General features: G+C 35.2%; 1 protein-coding gene across 2 annotated transcripts in view; it reads right to left on the bottom strand.

Moving 5' to 3' along the window:
• Positions 1-1681: 1681 nt before the first annotated feature.
• DNAJB14 (DnaJ heat shock protein family (Hsp40) member B14) overlaps positions 1682-18621 on the bottom strand; it is a 45958-nt gene continuing 29018 nt past the window's right edge. For both annotated transcript variants that reach the window (XM_081085653.1, XM_081085652.1), the window contains 5 exons: positions 8553-8738; positions 6884-6978; positions 5805-5914; positions 4830-5002; positions 1682-2867 (listed from right to left, as the gene is read on the bottom strand). In XM_081085653.1, the coding sequence (XP_080941779.1) occupies positions 2743-2867; positions 4830-5002; positions 5805-5914; positions 6884-6978; positions 8553-8738 (689 nt within the window). In that variant the 3' untranslated portion in view covers positions 1682-2742. The remainder of the gene's footprint in view (positions 2868-4829; positions 5003-5804; positions 5915-6883; positions 6979-8552; positions 8739-18621) is intronic.

Below are 18621 nucleotides of genomic sequence, written 5' to 3'. Positions count from 1 at the left end.
GTTAAAATAGCTAATGTCTTCTTATTTTGTAGAATTAACCAAAAATTCTAACACTTGGCTGGGCCTTTACACCATGATACAGGTAACATTAAGGACTTAATCTTTATTTGCATATTTTATATGTAGCTTATGCTGTCAGGCACTCAGTCCTTTCCCACGGTTCCAAAATTTTATCAAACACATTTCCCCGAACATTTTATGAAATATAATAGAATGTAGAAAAGAAACTGAAATGTAATACTGTCCAAAAGCCATGTATGACTTGTTAATATATTTCATTTATTTTTATAACTTTATCTGCCTCCTTAAAGCCAGGATTAAGGGAAAAAAAGAATCAGGCAAGAGAGTCTAGTCACATAAGCATCAACCACAATCGTGTAAATATCCCAGTAAAATGGAAAAATAGCCTAGCTGGTTTGGCTCAGTGGATAGAGCGTTGGCCTGCGGACTGAAGAGTCCCAGGTTCGATTCCGGTCAAGGGCATGTATCTTGGTCGCTGGCACATCCCCAGTAGGGGTTGTGCAAGAGGCAGCTGATCCATGTTTCTCTCTCATCAACTGTTTCTAACTCTCCTATTCCTTTCCCTTCCTCTCTGTAAAAAAATCAATAAAATGTATTTTTTTTAAAAAGGAAAAATAAATGGATGAAAATCTTCATAAGTTTTCTGATGCATATGCATTTTCAAAGTTAAGTAGAATGCTGTGGCCTTTTAAAAAAATTCATTGTACAGGCTCAAAAAATATTTGAAATCGTATTTCTTTTAAGTACTGCTATTTTTTTTTTTTTAAAGGTGGCATTTCTAAAAGAAAGTTAAGCTGTCCAACTTTCCTAGGACAATATATTGTTTAGTTTAAACTAATTCAATCAGGTATTTCTATTGATTCATCTGGAAAGGGGATACAAGAGAACATTTTTTAAAGAATGGTCATTTTTTTTGCCCTAACCAGTTTGGCTCAGTGGATAGAGCGTCGGCCTGTGGACTGAAAGGTCCCAGGTTCGATTCCAGTCAAGGGCATGTACCTAGGTTGCGTGCACATCCCCAGTAGGGAGTGTGCAGGAGGCAGCTGGTCGATGTTTCTCTCTCATCGATGTTTCTAACTCTCTATCCCTCTCCCTTCCTCGCTGTAAAAAATCAATAAAATATATTTAAAAAAAGAAAAAAAGTGATCATTTTAAAAGTTTTAACAGATGCTATAAATTGACTACATTCAGAAAAAAAAATCTTTAAACAAAGGAATACTGCCACTTTAGTTAGCATTCTCTCACACACACAAAAATTACCAAAGATGTGTTCATGTTCCATTAACTGAGAATGCAGCAAAATTATTACTATGTTGAACATAGATTAGAAATCAACTAGTTTCATACCCAATACAGGTAATAAAACTTCAATTTCCATCTGATTTCTCAAATTTATATTATGGATTTAACTACAAGGAGCTTATTCCTAATGGATTAATTGAATTCTCAATGGTGAATAGATTTTAGCTCAGAATTTTATAAGGATAACTTGCTATAAATCATTATTCTATCTGCTGCTATATTTCTGCTCACTGTTGCATGTGGCCAAACAGATCATGCCCTGATCAAATAAGTGTGCTGTAATCTACTTATGTATTTAGAGTTGGCAATCAGGTTAAAAGGCACAAAGCAAAGTAGTAGTTTTTCCTATTATTTATTTGTAGAAGAATCCATTTACTTTTGGATTCTGCTTAAATTATCACTAAGAAGAAACTGCAAATTTCCATGAGGGTGGAGGAAACATGTTGGTTCTCTTCATAAAGTTTAGCAGCTTTCAAAGACATATACAGGGGTGGGCAAAAGTAGGTTTATAGTTGTGAGTACACAAAAGTTTATTCTTATGTTATTATTCATTAATTATGTATTATTTATTTATAGTAAAACCATAAACCTACTTTTGCCCTCCCCTGTATATGAACATTTGGGGGTATTTTGATAATTGGAATTGCAAATGACATAATGCAATTTACTGTTGAAGACCCATTTTGTTTAATATATAGCCATTTCCTCATATTTTCTTTAAAATCTATCAGTATAGCATTTCATTTCTATGCATGGCTTAGCAATTCATAAAACTAAATAAACAGCAAATTGATACTCTACACCAGTTCATTTATCTCAAAATATATTTTGGAATATAATGGCAATATTAAAATAGCTAATAATGCTACAAGATTTTACACAAAATTAATTTAAACATCTTTTGTTTTTCCTTTTCTTTTTGAAAAAGTTTCAGTGTTTAAATCTACACATTCAACATCTCACAAGTAACATGTAATTTTGTCACAGAACATTTATTCCATCAATTTAAACTGAAGTGTTTCATGGAGCTAAACACAAAGAATTTAAATAAAAAGGCAATAACTTATATGTACACAAAATGATCATTTCATAAATATTTACATAACAAGGGGAAAAATGGAGAATCACTAAAACTGAAAACTGCTACAGGTGTGATAATCCTTTCTTGAGACATTTTTGTTAGTCATCATAAAAGCTTTTAAAGTGAAAATAATTACAGAAGCATAACTAAAATATTGATTTTAGTTTTCAGTTTATTACTATTTAAAGGAGTCAGTAGGTCATAAACAGTCCAAAATTTCAGGGACCAACTATTCAGTTTAGTTTTTAACAACAAATCTTTTTCTTTAGCTCTCATGATGAAACTAAACTCACAGGAAAAATAAATAGTATGCTAAAAGATATAAATAAAATTCCAGTTCATCCTCCTTTATAAATACTGGTCAGCCGCTCCAGTTCTTTGCAGTTGTCCATGCTCAAGGCATCTGCCTTCCTTCGAAGTCGTTCATCACGATACACTTTTGCTGCATATTGCATATCTACTTCTGTTAATAAACAAAAATATTTTGCTAAGTAAATAATTTAAATCAAGTTTTTTTTTTAATACAAATGATGTTTCATAGAAACTTTTCAATGTACTTCTGTTAATTGACTTTTTTTTTTTTTTTAAATAAAGGAGTCCAAGTGCTACTCCTAAAAGCTACTTGGAAACCTAGCATGTAAAACAAACACAGAACTGCTCTGGAAGAGAAACAAGGATGGAATCCTATCAACCTTTTCCCTCCACTCCTGTCCCCAGTAGTTTAAGAACTACTGCTCTAAAGCAGCATCTTGAATCCATATGCTATTCTGCTACTGGTTGTTTTTGCTGTGACCTTTTATTAAGGTGTCACATTAATTATTTCCAAGACTTGGAAGTAGAAAATTTTGAAATCTGAGTTTGCTTGAATTTAAAAAGTATATATACAATAACTGTACTGAAGGAACACAAAGGAGAAAAAAAGCTTCCTCTACAATCATCGTAGGGACATTCAGCAATCAGTACTTCTGAGGCTGCCTTCAGTATGTGGAATACATCACTAAAGAAAAATAAATGCAGTAGGTACCAAACATTCTTCAGAGTTTTCCTTGTTTTCCTGTTATTCTCAGCCATTTCGCTGATTGGTACCACTTCGAAAGGGTGGCAGTACTTAGAGAAGATGTAACAAAAAAAGAAGGGGACAACAGTGACCAAAGTAGAGGACATCAGCCAGGACCACAAACAGAATACTCAAAGTAAGAGTGTTTTCTATTTTTAAATATCTTCAGGAATGATCTTTATTCAATCATTCAGGCTTGAATTTAACAACTAATATATTTACAAATGAAGCACTTAGAAAATCCATTTGCAGCTGATTCTTTCCAAATGAGGTAGTTAACTCAAAGTTCAGAGGGCTAGTGAATGGCAGAACCTGGATTCCAATCCAAATCTCCCAATCCTAGTCTAATATTCTTTCCATTACCTCTATTTATTGTATTTCATAAAACACCTATTTGCAATTTAAGCATTAGAGAGTGTTAGAAGTGACTCCAAAACAGAATAACACTGAAAGAATATTCATTGGCTAAAAATCTCTTTGATTGTATTAAGTTACAAAAGAAGATAATCTCATTTTACTTAACTAGTAAAACATTCAATTAATGGGTTAATTAATGTTATACTGAGCCCCTCCCACTTCATCTTTATTCAAAATCACTAACATAGATAGATGTACTGAATTTATTGGATTTTATTTTGAAAATTTCAAACCTCACATTTTGTCAATTTTGTTTTTACTGTTTCTACAATAAAAACTTGTGATTGTTGTGGTTATTATTACTTTATAGAACCATTTGAGAATAAGTTACAGACATCATGACCTATCATTCCTAAGTACTTTAGCATATTTTTCTTAAGAACAATTGCACTCTCTCACATAACCATAATACAATTTTCAAATTCAGAAAGTTAATGATATCATACCACCTACAGTGGTAGTCAACCTTCTGGCCCTTTAAATACAGTTCCTCCTGTTGTGACCCAACCATAAAATTATTTTCTTTGCTACTTCGTAACTGTAATGTTGCTACTTTTATGAATCGTAATGTAAATATCTGATATGCAGGATGGTCTTAGGGACCCCTGTGAAAGGGTCATTCGACCATCAAAGGGGTCGCGACCCACAGGTTGAGAACCGCTGACCTAATATATAGTCCACATTCAATTTCAACAATTGTCCCAATGATGATGATATTCACTTATTCAACCAAATATTTATTGATGACAACAGTAACACAAATACCACTTAAATCCTTGCTATATGCTGAATACTGTTACAGGCCACAGGTACATTAAAACATACTGTCTCATTTAAGAATTGAGTTCTGATTATATACTAGGCAATTCTAGAACATTCTTTAAGAAAATCTGCAGAAATCACTTCCCAAGACTTTGAATAAGTTAAATGTTAAACGTTTGATCAACTTACTCTGTTGTCTTTCTTTCCAGCAATTATCTCGAATATTAGTCACATAATCTTCTTCCACACTCTTTTCTACCTTTTGTAATAACATTCCTTTATATTCATTTTTAAAGTCCTTGTTGACATAATAAACGACACCTAAGTTTTCTGTCTGCATTTTAATAGTTTGCCCTGATCCACTGTAAAAGAAATGCTTGATCATTATTTTTAATTAAAATTGGTACATGTTGATCTGCTACTATAAACCAAGCTAACAAAAATAATTAAAAAGAATTAAAATTATTGGTAATCATTTATTTACATTATCTCAAATTCACAACTACTACCATCATGTAATAAAAAAGTAATCATATTTTAATATACTATGTTCTCTCAATTTTTACTTAATAAAAATTTTATCTGGAAGAAATATAAATTTATTTCTTGTTTTTAGACCAATGTTTTTAATACTGTAAAATCACTGGCAGTGGGATTTTACAGAGCTTCCTATATGTTCATTGTATTACACTAAAGTTTTCTGGAATAGATGCTGCATTAAATTTCTTTTATGTACGGACCTCATATATCAAGCACATTATGAAAAAATATTTCAGATAACAAATATGTTTTTACTTAATATTTAACAAACAGAAGACTGAAATCATTTCCTCCTTAATAAACACAAACCTATGTAAGATTATGACAATTCTATTTTTGTCTTTTAAAGTACTTTTGCCTTTAATGTCATTATTATTACATTAAATTGCTAACAAGTTCAAATATAGCACTGTCCTTATCCACAATGAAACAGATGTAAGCTAACAACATATATAAACTTATCACTTGAGTAACTATTTTAAACACTGGACATTTTAAAACCTGGTATACTTGTAGTAATAGAAGATTTGGCACTTAAAAATTTAAAGAAAATCACAAGGCCTTTTAATGAAAGCCAGATAAAAACAAAAGTTCTTTTTTACAAAACTTCACTTAGTTACTTACGATCTGGGATATAAGGAATAAGGAGGATTAGTGACCATCAGTTGGCTTAATAATGACACAAGAATCAATACAATAATGGGCATCAGCTGGATAAACACAGAAAAGCCTCCCTGTAAAAAATCAAAGAATAACAAATTATAATATAACTGTAGTTGTCAATAATCCAACAGTTGTCATGCATTTTTATAGGCAGAAGGGCCATTTGAGATCATCTGGTTCAGTGCTTTCAAATCTGCCTGAACATCTTTCTGAGGTGATTCTTAAAAACTTAGCTTTCCAGGTGCTTCACCTAAGGATCCTGATTTGGAAAACACTCTAACAACCTGATCTTACTTTACAGATGAGAACTTCTTTCTCTCACACCCACAGACTCTTATCAATAGGCAAAGGTTGCATTTCTACTCTGGATTTGAAGGTAGAGCATTGGAAGCTTGAATGGCAGAGTAGGGGCCCAGGCCTTTTAATTTCTAGTCTAGTGCTCTTTCCACTTCATGTGATTTAATTGTTGTATGCAATAAGGTATAACTGTTACATCCAACTTAAGTTTTTCAGTATAAATTCTAAATTATTTAGGACTAACAATGAAAAGTAACCTTCAAGCCGTAGCTGGTTTGGCTCAGTGGATAGAGCGTTGGACTACAGGACTGGAAGGTCTCAGGTTTGATTCTGGTCAAGGACACATGCTCGGGTGCGGGCTCAATCCCCAGTAGGGGGCATGCAGGAGGGATCTGATCAATGATTCTCTCTCATCATTGATGTTTCTCTCTCTCTCTCCCTCTTCCTTCCTCTCTGAAATCAATAAAAATATATTTTAAAAAAAGTAACCTTCAAAATATGCACACTGCAGGTTACCTTCATTAGAACCATAGAATACTAAATTTAAAGGTTTCATATTGCCCAACCACCCTCCTGCTCCCCTAATATCTCTAAGGAATATTCTTGTCTCTATTGAACAACTCTGGTAAGAGAAACTCACTACTTCCTTTTAGAAAAACTTGCTCTATTTTCAGACAACTCTAATTGCTTTTCCTGAGCTGAAATTTGCCATTTTATAATTTCTACTCATAACATAAACATACATCGCCTCTTTCTTCTTCTCTTTCATGTCCACTATGCCGATGCTGATGTTGATGGCTATAACCAGCTCGCCCATTTGAAAATGAATGTACACTACCTAAAGAAAATTAAAAGCAAGGTTAAATTAGGGAGGATAATTATGATTTAAAAAATTATATTTTCTTTTACAAAGAAAATACTTTGTTTTATTCATATTTTAATTTTTAAAAAATTACTAAAATAATACATGTTTGAGCAGTGAATGCTTAATTGCCTTCTCCTTTTGTGAGTGAAGGGTGAAGGGAAACAGCGATGATTCTTCCCAGACTTTGCTTCCTTTCAAGTAAAGTAGAATTCTCTCTTTATGTAAACTTGAATATAAGTTCCTCCCTAATATGCATACACAGAGAACATTTTTTGTGGTTGGTTGCTTTTATGAACCTTGGGTCACTACTCTGAAACCCTGCATTCTGCATTTATCAACTAATCACAAATATATCTAAAAATCAAAAATTATTTTTTTAAAAATAGCTGTAGAATACACTATGGTAGAGGCAAGCCACAATTTATTCAAATATTCTCCTTCTGATGGATATTCAAGTTGTTTTCAAATAAGGTGACCAACCAGAAATGGCTACAACTGACAAAACAAGCTATGGTACAAAAAGGCAAAAGAACTGAAAATACTATCAGAAAATTCACTACTACCTGGAAGATATCTAATTGTTCCTAGCATATTTTTAGTCAGAATTATTATTCTGAATATTTTTTTCTGAGATGTGATTATATATCCTAATGTTTAAAAATATAGGTTATATTTTTAGTCATTAATTTGTATTTATACATTCTGTCCTTCAAGGATTCTTTATAAGATGCTCTATCTATGACTACCATCTTTCTCAGAAAAATTCAGACAGAGCCACCAGACCAAATTATATCGCTGTGTTTATAAAAGTTCTCCGAATTTTGAATGGGATGTTTAACTGAGAACCTTAAGGAAATGTTGTAAAAAAGACTGGAGGTTTAATTATAAACACCTTAGAGAAGCTGCTCTTAAAGAAAATTAATTTCCATACAACAACTCACAGTAAATATAAACTAGCATAATAATACTTATACTAGTATTATACAATCTATTCATTTAGTAGTACGCTATAATATTTACTTTGATAGCCTAGTTCAAGTAATTATTTCTATTCCAATATAATTTTTAAAACCCACTCACTTTTTATATTACCTATAAATCAGACATTTTAATATTTCAATGGAAAGCACTTCCACATATATCAAAATTAGCAATCTATATTATTATTAATAAAATATATACAAAGCTTTCCAGAGAATCAATGCCAAATAGTCATCCATAACCATAATAGCACTTAACTAAGACATTATCACTGGATTTCCTACTTATATATATATCCTTTCTTCAGCTTTATGTAAAATACAGAATATTGGTACTCTTCATTTCTTTATTTTTTTAATTAAAATATGTTCTAGGAAAAAGGCAGACTTATAATAGTAAAGGTAATGAGTATAACATTTTTCTTCTACTTTCATAAAAAACCATCACAGGATAATAATGCTGTAAGAAATACAGAAAAGAAGGTAGCTAAATCACTAAATAGCCTATCTGGAAGTAAAAATCTCTAGCTTCATAAAATATAATACTTATAATTAACATTAAAATACCTGAAGGAAATCCACCACCAAAAAATATATTAAACAAGTCTTCTGGAGTTATATCAGCTTCACAACCTCTATGGAAATTAAATCTACCATTGTTTTGTGGATTACACGCTTGTTCTTCATTGCCTGTGAGGTCATACTGTTTTCGTTTTTCTGGATTGCTTAAAATAGCATAAGCATTTCCAATCTCTGAAAAAGTAATGAGTAAGAGTTGGTAAGCAAAGTTTTTATATTACAAGACTGCCCCATATAAAAACTGTCATGTTAACAAACAATAACAAAAACTACTTGAGGCTAATCAACAAAATAGTAAAACAGTAAAACTTTCTTGTAAAGATATTATATTTGCTTGCAATTGCACATATTATTACCTCCCAATACAATTTTTTATAGTAGACAGGCAAGTAGACTGCCTTAACTGTAAGGATATGTCCATCTTACTTTCTTACTATTGGGCTTCATCCCCTAACATTCTGCTTCTTCATTTTTGAATATCCTGATCTAGTCATTCATTAGTGCCATTCAGACCAATAATAATAGTCAGTACTACTGCCAGGCTCTGAACCCCAAACCTTAATATATTATTCATTATGATGCCCACTGTACAGATGAGCCCCATAAGGCTCATGAAGGTTAGGAAACTTGTTCAAGGTCAAAAAAACTTTTTAGCAAGTAAACTCTATGCAACCTACATCATAAATCTTTTTTTTTTTTTTTTTTTTTTTTGCACACTCCAGCCCAGAATGAGTTATTTTTCATTCTATTTCTGAAAAATTTATTCCTCTTAAAACTGTAAACTTCATGAGGGAAGAAACTATGTCTATGTTTTCACTGCATTATTCCAATAGTTCACCATAAAGTCTAAATTTGTTATTTAATATATTTTTATTGATTTCAGAGACAAAGGGAGAGAGATAGAAACATCAATGATGAGAAAGGATTATTGATTGGCTGCCTCCTGCGTGCCCCCAATTGGGGATTGAGCCACAATCTTGGGCATGTGCCCTGACTGGTTATCAAACCATGACCTCCTGGCTCAAAGGTTGACGCTCACCCACTGAGCCAGTGGCCGGGCCTGAATTTGTTTTTAAATGAATCCAGATAGTCTCTAGTTTTCCCATCTCACTTTGTTACTTTCTTCATATTTATTTATAAAGAATTCTCTCTCTCAGACTCCCGTATCCAAAACAGGCAATGGTATCAGAGTAACCACTTCATAAGTTATATAAATGTCTAATGACTACGTTGTACACCTGAAACTAATGTAATATTGTATGTCAACTGTAATGGAAGAAAAATTTTAAAAATTAATTTTTAAAAAAGGCAATGTTACATAGGTTATGAAAATATCTTAAGGTAATTAACAAAAGCAGAAACTACCCTATTCTCATTCTGACACTTCTAATCATTTCATAAATATAGTTTCCTTCTTAAACTAGATCTCATAAACCTCTTGCAATATGGGATATTTTAAAAACACTTTCTGAGTCCCTTGTGGTGGCTGCTATAGGTACTGTGCAAGCAAACAGATGCTCATTAGGCAGTTGTTTTGGGCTGATCACCTATCACACTGAAATTAATGATACACAGATACTCTGGAACTTTTCTTCCGATAGGGCTTCTTAAACCTGGATTTCAAAGATATGTCTCTGATGGTATGTATGTAAACTCTAATGTATGAAAAATTAGGTGGATGATCCATTTATCTGAAGAGGTGGTACAAAACTTTCTTCAGATTCTCAGGCAGATCTATGACTTAGAAATATAGCTATCATTTATAAAGTTGCTCCAATGTGGAAGCATAATCAGAGATCCAAACAATGTACTAACAAACAACACCAAGGTTTTAACCTATACCTACAAAAAAAAAAATCTATCAATATCTGTGGAAGTTGTACTTCCCGTAATAATATCAGTTTTAGAATTTAACCTCTATTCACTGAATGGACTATTTCAAGTAATTTCATAATGCTATTACTTTTTAAACTAATATATTATCAACCCAATTCTATTTTTAAGGTTTTACTTTTTAAAAATTTCCAAACATTAAGATATTTTGTGTTACTTGTGAAATACTTTCATAATCCATAAGTATATATGTAAAACAATTTATGTTATCTACTGTGACTAACTTTCTATTTATTTACTTTGTGGTACAGCATAATCAAAATTTCTTTCAGTTCCTTATTATCTAAAGATTAAATCCAAAATTTATTTTGGTATTCAAAGACAAGATACATTTCTACCTCAGTCTCAGTAACTTCACAAAAAGATACCTTTCACTTTACTCATTTTTCTTTAAATTAGTTTTTTATTTTGAAATAACTTTAGAGTAACATGAAGCAGTAAGAAATAAATAATAGATATCCCTGCACCTTTTATTTAATTTCTCCCAAAGGTAATATCTTGTAAAATTACAGTACAGTATCACAGATAGGGTACTGACTAGATACAATCAGGACAGGAGATTTCCATCACCATCCTCATACTGCCATTTTACAACCACACCGACTTCCTTCCCTTCCATCCCTTTTTTAACTACTGACAACCACTAATCTATTCCTTACTTCTAAACTTTTGGCATTTCAAAAGTTTATTACATAAGTGAAATAATACAGTATATAAATGAAATAAAATCTTCTGGGATTTCCGTTTTTCAATCAGCATAATTCTTTTGAGATTCATCCAGGTTGCTATGGAAAACAATAGAGTTCATTGCTTCTTATTTCATAATATGAATATATCACTGTTTCACCACTCAACCACTGAACAGCATCTGAGTTGTTTCTAGTCTTGGATACAAGTTTGGGTATAAACATAAATTTTTATTTCTTTGTGATAAATGCCTTGGAATGCAGTTGCGGGGCGGCATCTGAATAGTTAGTTTTTATGAGAAGCTGCCAAACTGTTTAACAGAGTGACTGTCATTTTACATCCCATCGACAATGTCTGAATGATCCAGTTTCTCTGCAGCCATACCAGTAGCTGGTCTTGTAACTATTTATCATGATATCATTACATTTATTTAGGTGTGTAATGGTATCTCATTTTGGTTTTACTGTGCATTATTTCTAATGGCTAATTAATGGATGTTAAGATTATTTTCATATGCTTATTTGCCATTTGTATATCATCTTCAGTGGAATGTCTCTTCATATCTCTTACCGATTTTCTAACTAGATTATCTCTTTTTTTAAAAGTTGAGTTCTTTATATATTCAAAATACTAGTCTTTATCAGATATGTGCTTGACAAATATTTTCTCCCTTCCTGTCGCTCATCTTCTCCTCCTCTTCATAGGGTCTTTGCAGAGCAAACTTTTAAAAAGTTTGGATGAAGTCCAACTAATCAATGTTTTTTTTTCTTCATAATCATTGCCTAGCCCAAGATCCTAAAGATTTGTCCGCATGATTTTTTGCTAACAGTTCAAAAAGTGGTGTTCTAAATTTATTCATTTTTAGTTTGTTCTTGGATAAAGCACAGATTTCGGTCAAGGTTAATTTATTTTTTTGCTTATAGACATTCAATTACTCTAAAAACCATTTGCTGAAAAGACTATCTTTCCTCTATTAAACTGCTTTTGCACCTTTGTAAAATATCAATTGGGAATATTTGTATGGGTCTATATGTGGGTTCCCTAGATCTAAGTCTATCCCTCTATAAATATCACAGGTTTAATAACTGTAGCTATAAAGTAAGCATTGAAATCAGGCACACTTATTCTATTCTTTTTATAAATCATTTTCTTGTATTCAGGTTCTTTGCTTTTCCACATGAGTTTTAGAATAAACTTACTTTTACTTATAAAATATCTTGCTAGAGGAAAAAAAAAATGTCTTGCTAGGATTCTAACAGAATTGTGTTAAATATGGATATCAATTTGGAGAGACTTGATATCTTTACTATGTTGATCTTCCAATCAATGAACCTGATATCATTACATTTATTTATATCTTCTCTGATTTCTTTCACTAGTATTGCATAGCTTGGAGCATACAAATCCTATACAAGTTTTGTTAAACATCAGACTATATTCTTGCTGATTTTCTGTCTAGTTCTATCAATTGTTGAGTGAGAAGTGTTCAAATTTCCAACTACAATTGTGAATATGTCTATTTCTTCTTCCAGTTATATTAGTTTTTAATTTACATACTTTGCATCTCTGTTCTTTGGTGCATACACGTTTATATTGTTATGACTTCTTGAAGGGCTAACCCTTTTATCATAACATAATGCCCCTGTCTGGTAATTTTTTTTTTTCAGTACCAAGTCTACTTAATATTAACATAGCCACTCCTGCTTTCTTTTGATTAATGTTTGCATGATGTATCTTTTCCCATCTGTTTACTTTCAGCCTGTTTAAACTGTCATAAATGAAGTGAGTTTCTTGTAGATAATATATAGTCAAATCATTATTTAACTTTCTATCAATCTAATTGATATATGTGGATAATTTACATTCAATGTAATTACTGAGTTAGGGCTTATGTCTGCATTTTATTTTTTGTGGTTTTCTTTTTTCTAAATTCCTGTGAGTTATTTGAACTTTTTATTAGAATTCCATTTTAATTTATCTAGTATTTTCTGAGTGTACTTCTGTACAGCTTTTTGGTGGCTGCTACTGGTATTACATTATATGTACATAACTTATCACAGCCCACTGCTGTCTTCATTTTACTAGTTCAAGTATACTTTGGAATCCTTAATTCTCTTTCCTTTCCTTTATCCTTCCTCATTTATAATATAATTGCTTTATATATTTTCTCAGCAAACATTTACAACAATGTTATCGACAATGTTAAATATTTTTGCTTCAAATGTCAAACATAATAAAGTAATTCAAGAGAAGAAGCAAAGTATATTCCATTTACCCTTATTTTTCTTACCATGTTCTTTCTTGATATATTAAGATTCCTTCTTTTACTATTTCATTTCGTTTAGAGAACTTCCTTTAGCTATTCTTTTAAGGTATATCTGCTAATGACAAACTCTCTTATTTTTCCTTCATCTGAAAATGTCTTGATTTCCCCTTCATTCCCGAAAGAATATTTTTGCTGGGTATACAACTGTGGGTTGACAGTATTTGAAAAATGTGCCATTTTCTCCTGGCCTGCATGATTTCTGATGTGAAAGTCACTGTCATTTGAATTACTTTTCCCCTATAAGTAAGATGTCATTTCTCTTTTGTGGCTTTCAAACTTTTCCTTTATCTTTAGTTTTCAGAGTTTGACAGTGGATTTCTTTGGGTTTATCTGTTTGGAATACATTTAACTTCTCAAATTATATAAGCTTATATGTCTTGCCAAGTATGGGAACTTTCAACTTTTTTTTAGTACTTTTTCACTATGTTCAGACTGGATGATACTTATTTTTCTATTTTCCAGTTCACTGATTCTTTCCTCTACCATTCTGCTGTTTATTCCATTCATTGCCAGTTTTTATTTGTTTTTGTATTTTCAAGCTGTAAAAACCTCAATATGATTACTTATATAATTTGCTTATTTGCTCAGACTGTTTCTTTGTTGAAACTTATTTTTTCTAAATTTGTTTTAAGCATAGCTGCACTCACTCACTTAAGTAGTTATATGATGAATACTTTAAAATCTATGTTAGGCAATTCTAACTTCTCTGTCATCTCCAAATGTATTATCTACAATTGGCTTTAAATTCAGTTTGAGGTTTTCATGCTTCTTATTTTGTCAGGTGATTTTCGATTGACATGTGATAACATGAGACTTTGTACCTTATCTGAAACTTGTTTTACCTGTCTCCCCCTGACACTATTCTGGTATGGGACAAGGGGATACCACCTTATTAGCTGACATCTGAAAGGAGAGGCTCCTTATTACCGTTGCAGGGATAGGATTTCTAGTTTTCCATCAAGCCTCCACTGGTATATATTTGACTAGAAAGAATAGGGGTGCCTCATTACTACTCTCCAGGTGGCTTTACCATGAGGATGTGACTTTGTTTGCCTCTGGATGGTGGTGAAAGTCTGCCAGGGTCCAGCCCCAGCAGGTCCAGGGGTCTCTACTAGGCCACTTATGACATTAACCCAATGGGGAGGGGAAGGGGCACCTTGTTATTGCCAGGTAGAACTGGAAATTTCAGCTCCTATGCAATCTTTTTTCCCACCACTCCAGGAGGGATGGATGGGTGGGTGGGTTAGAGAATCTCATTATACATGAAGAAGGTGGCAGTCTAGGTTCTCTACCTAGCCTTTGTTAGTGTGGGTGTGGGTGTGGCCACAGTTTTTTATGTCTGTGGTATTTGGCTGCAGGAGAATGGCTATTGCTTAAAAGATTTCTGTCTTGCCAGTTTACCCTTTTCTATTCACTTGGCTAAGAGACATCAAGCTTTTCTTGGAGATTGTTGTGCTCATAGGTGTTTCTGGATTGTTTGCTTCTCTAGAATCCAGTCTTATATAAAAGACAAAATCAAGACCCGGCTAACTTACTGCCATGTTGTTCTTTGGATCCCAAGGTCTCTAGCCAGTCTACCTTCCTCCACCTTTCAGAGTTTTCTTACGTGTTTTTTAAAAATATATTTTTATTGATTTCAGAGAAGAGAAAGGGAGAGAGAGAAACATCAATGATGAGAGGGAATCATTGATTGGCTGCCTCCTGCACGCCTACTGGGGATCAAGCCTAAAACCCAGGCATGTGCCCTTGACCAAAATAGAACCCAGGACCCTTCAGTCTGCAGGCTGATGCTCTATCCACTGAGCCAAACCAGCTAGGGCTTTTATGTTTGTTTTTTATAATATTCAACTAGGGGCCCGGTGCACGAAATTCGTGCACTGGGTGGGGGGGGGGGGAGGAGTGCCCCTCAGCCCAGCCTGCCCCCTCTCACATACTGGGAGCCCTCAGGCGTTGACCCCCATTACCCTCCAATCGCAGGGTCGGCCCCTTGCCCAGGCCTGACGCCTCTGACAGAGGTGTCAGGCCTGGGCAGGGGACCCTCATTTCCCCCCATCACTGGTTCTGCCCCCAGCCCAGGCCTGATGCCTCTGGCCCAGACCCCTCCGATTGGTGGCTCTGCCCCTTGCCCAGGCCTGATGCCTCGGCCAGAGGCGTAGACCCCCATCACCCTCCGATCGCCTGATCAACCCCTTGCCCAGGCCTGACGCCTCCGCCAGAGGTGTCAGGCTTGGACAGGGGACCCCCATCTCCCCCCGATCACTGGCTCTGACCCCCGCCCAGGCCTGAGGCCTCTGGCCCAGGAATCATGCCTGGCCAGGGGACCCCCATCTCCCTCTGATCGCTTGCTCCACCCCCCGCCCAAGCCTGACGCCTCTGACCCAGGCTTCAGGCCTGGGCAAGGGGACCATCATATCCCTCCAATCCCCGGCTCCGCCCCCCACCCAGGCCTGATGCCTCAGCCAGAGGAGTTGACCCTCATCACCCTCCGATCACCAATCACCGGATCGGCCCCTTGACCAGGCCTGAGGCCTCTGGCAGAGGTGTCAGGCCTGGGCAGGGGATCCCCAGCTCCCGCGGTTGCAGGCTCCGCCCCTGCCCAGGCCTAACGCCTATGGCCAAGGCATTAGGCCTGGGCAGGGGACTCCCAGCTCCCCGCGGTTGCAGGCTCTGCCCCTGCCCAGGCCTAACGCCTCTGGCCTAGGCGTCCAGCCCGGGCAGCGGGGACCCACAGTGGCAGGGGGGGGGGGGCGCCGTGATCGCACGGGCTCCGCCCCTGCCCCTGCAGGACACCTCTGGCTGAGGCATCCGGCTCGGGCAGCGGGGACCCGCAGCTGCAGCAGCCCCGCGATCATGGGCTCCGCTTTAGGCCCAGGCAAGGGACCCCTAGCTCCCGGGACTGCCAGCTTTGACCGTGCTCAGCTCCCATCGCTGGCTCCACCCCTACTTCCTGCTATCACTGGCCAGGGCGGCAAAGGCGCCTGATTCTCTGATCATGGCTGGGGGGCAGGGCAAAGGCGGCCCCAGGGCCGCCTTTGCCCTGCCCCCCAGCTCTTAGCTCCCCCCTGGGTTTCCGATCACTGTCAGTGGCAGGGAGCTTCTTCCTGCTTTCCCTTTCGCCTTCCTGCATTGTGCCTACATATGCAAAATTAGCCGCCATCTCAGTTGGCAGTTAATTTGCATATAGCCCTGATTAGCCAATGAAAAGGGTAGCGCCGTACGCCAATTACCATTTTTCTCTTTTATTAGTGTAGATTGTACATTAGTGTGAAGAATAGGGAAAAGTACATCTCCGTTTTGTTGAAAATGAAAATTTTCACTGATTTTTAAATCTCTTGTGTCATTCTCATACCCAAGTTTCTACCATCATCTCTCTTCTCTAACCATATAAATCATATTTATCTTGAGAAAACTCTTAATTCTCACTTATTATATGAAGGCTTCCCTTATTACTCTGATTATAATGCTATTTTATCTTTCTTACTTTTCTTCAGATATCTTTATTCTATGTTTTGGTATTTAATTATATACAGTCTGGGATCCTGGGTAAATCAGTTAATCTCTGTAAGCCTTAATTTTCTTATTTGTGAAAGGAGGATGACACTGGTCCCCTAACTATTTCATAAGATCTGTATATACAAAAGGCTAATATGCTATGTGTCCATCCAGGTAATGACGTCATGTAGCAACACCCAGCTTCCTCTCCCTAGCGACTAGCCTCCTTGCAGTTTCTTCAGCTCAGGAACATTACTTGCTTTATAGCCAGGTGGAAACATTTCACACTATAACCAAATGTCCATGAAGTGTTTTCCTGTGCCTCATCTCATTTGATCCTCACAGAAGTCCTGGAGTAGGTAGATAGGAAACTGGGTGGAATCCTATTTTCTTTTCATTAGCTGGAAAACGGAGATTTATAAAGTTTAGAAACTTGACCAAACTAAAAAGAGGTAAGAAATGGTGGACCTTAAAAAATGACTTGAGGTTTTCTCACTGCGCAGAATATAGTCAAACACTGATGAAGTTAAATATTTTACCCTTTGTTCTCCCTGCGTGATCTACAATAATAATTTGCTTCATGTTGATATTTACTGCTGTGTTGCTGACAATTACCTGAAAGAGAAGTTGGGGCGCTTCACTGGGCTGGAAAAAGTTTAGCTAAATCAGAAAGCAGGTCTAATTAAACAAGTTTATTTTATATCTATAAAAGGCTAGGCTGACTCGCACATGCGCAATACATATAAAAGCTCTAGCTGGCACCAATCTCACGCGTGTGTTTCGATCTTTCATTGTTGATCATGAATTTGCTTGACCCTTCTATTATAGAGAAAGGGCAAATAGCGATATTAAAATATTTCTTCTAATTAATTTCCTTTCAATGTGCATGAAATCATGCACTGGGGCACTAGTATTTAATAAGCATTAAATAAAAAACTATAAAATGCTTGCCAAATGTTAGGTATTATTATTATTTCAAATGTTCTGTATGAAGCTTGACTCCCCTTTATGAATGACAAATTCTTTGAGTAAGAGGGTGTTTCATATTCTCGGATTGTCTATAAGAACTAGGCCAAAGAGTAGAATTGACTTCTTTATGTTTAGAGATACACTCTAGATATTAAAAATATTGAACTAACACAGGCAATATCTCTGATCCATTCTTATTTACCAAGCAAACATATACAGCTAATTCACATCCCTTTTATTACATTCATGTATACATAGAAAAACACAGATACTATTCAGATAGTGTCTAAAATACTTGTGAGTCTCTGAAGACAATGTTACTGTTTTGAAAACATCCATGTCAGAGAGAAGGGATGTATTTCAGTTAAGTATTGCTTTAAAGTGTGCTTACACATATTGTGCAAGTCACTCTCAAAATATAAGTATATTATTCCATGCTCTGAGAAACTTACAATCCTAACTGTAAAGAACAAACAGCCACATGAATTGAAAGTCCATTTACTCTACCCTCCTTGATAGCAACCTTTTATTTTTAAAGCTTTACAAAACACACAAATGAAAATATCTGTTCTATCTAATTTAATTCCCTAAACCAATTACCCCCTCTTTTTCTAAGAGGAAATTAAAAGCAAATGGTTTCATGTTCTGCAAAAAGTGTTTTGGTAATTACAGAGCAATCAACCTATACTT

Source organism: Myotis nattereri (assembly GCF_964212035.1).
Source record: "Myotis nattereri genome assembly, chromosome: 1".
Lineage (NCBI taxonomy): Eukaryota > Metazoa > Chordata > Mammalia > Chiroptera > Vespertilionidae > Myotis > Myotis nattereri.
Note: the sequence above shows the minus strand (reverse complement) of the source record. Positions and strands in the feature narration are given on the sequence as shown.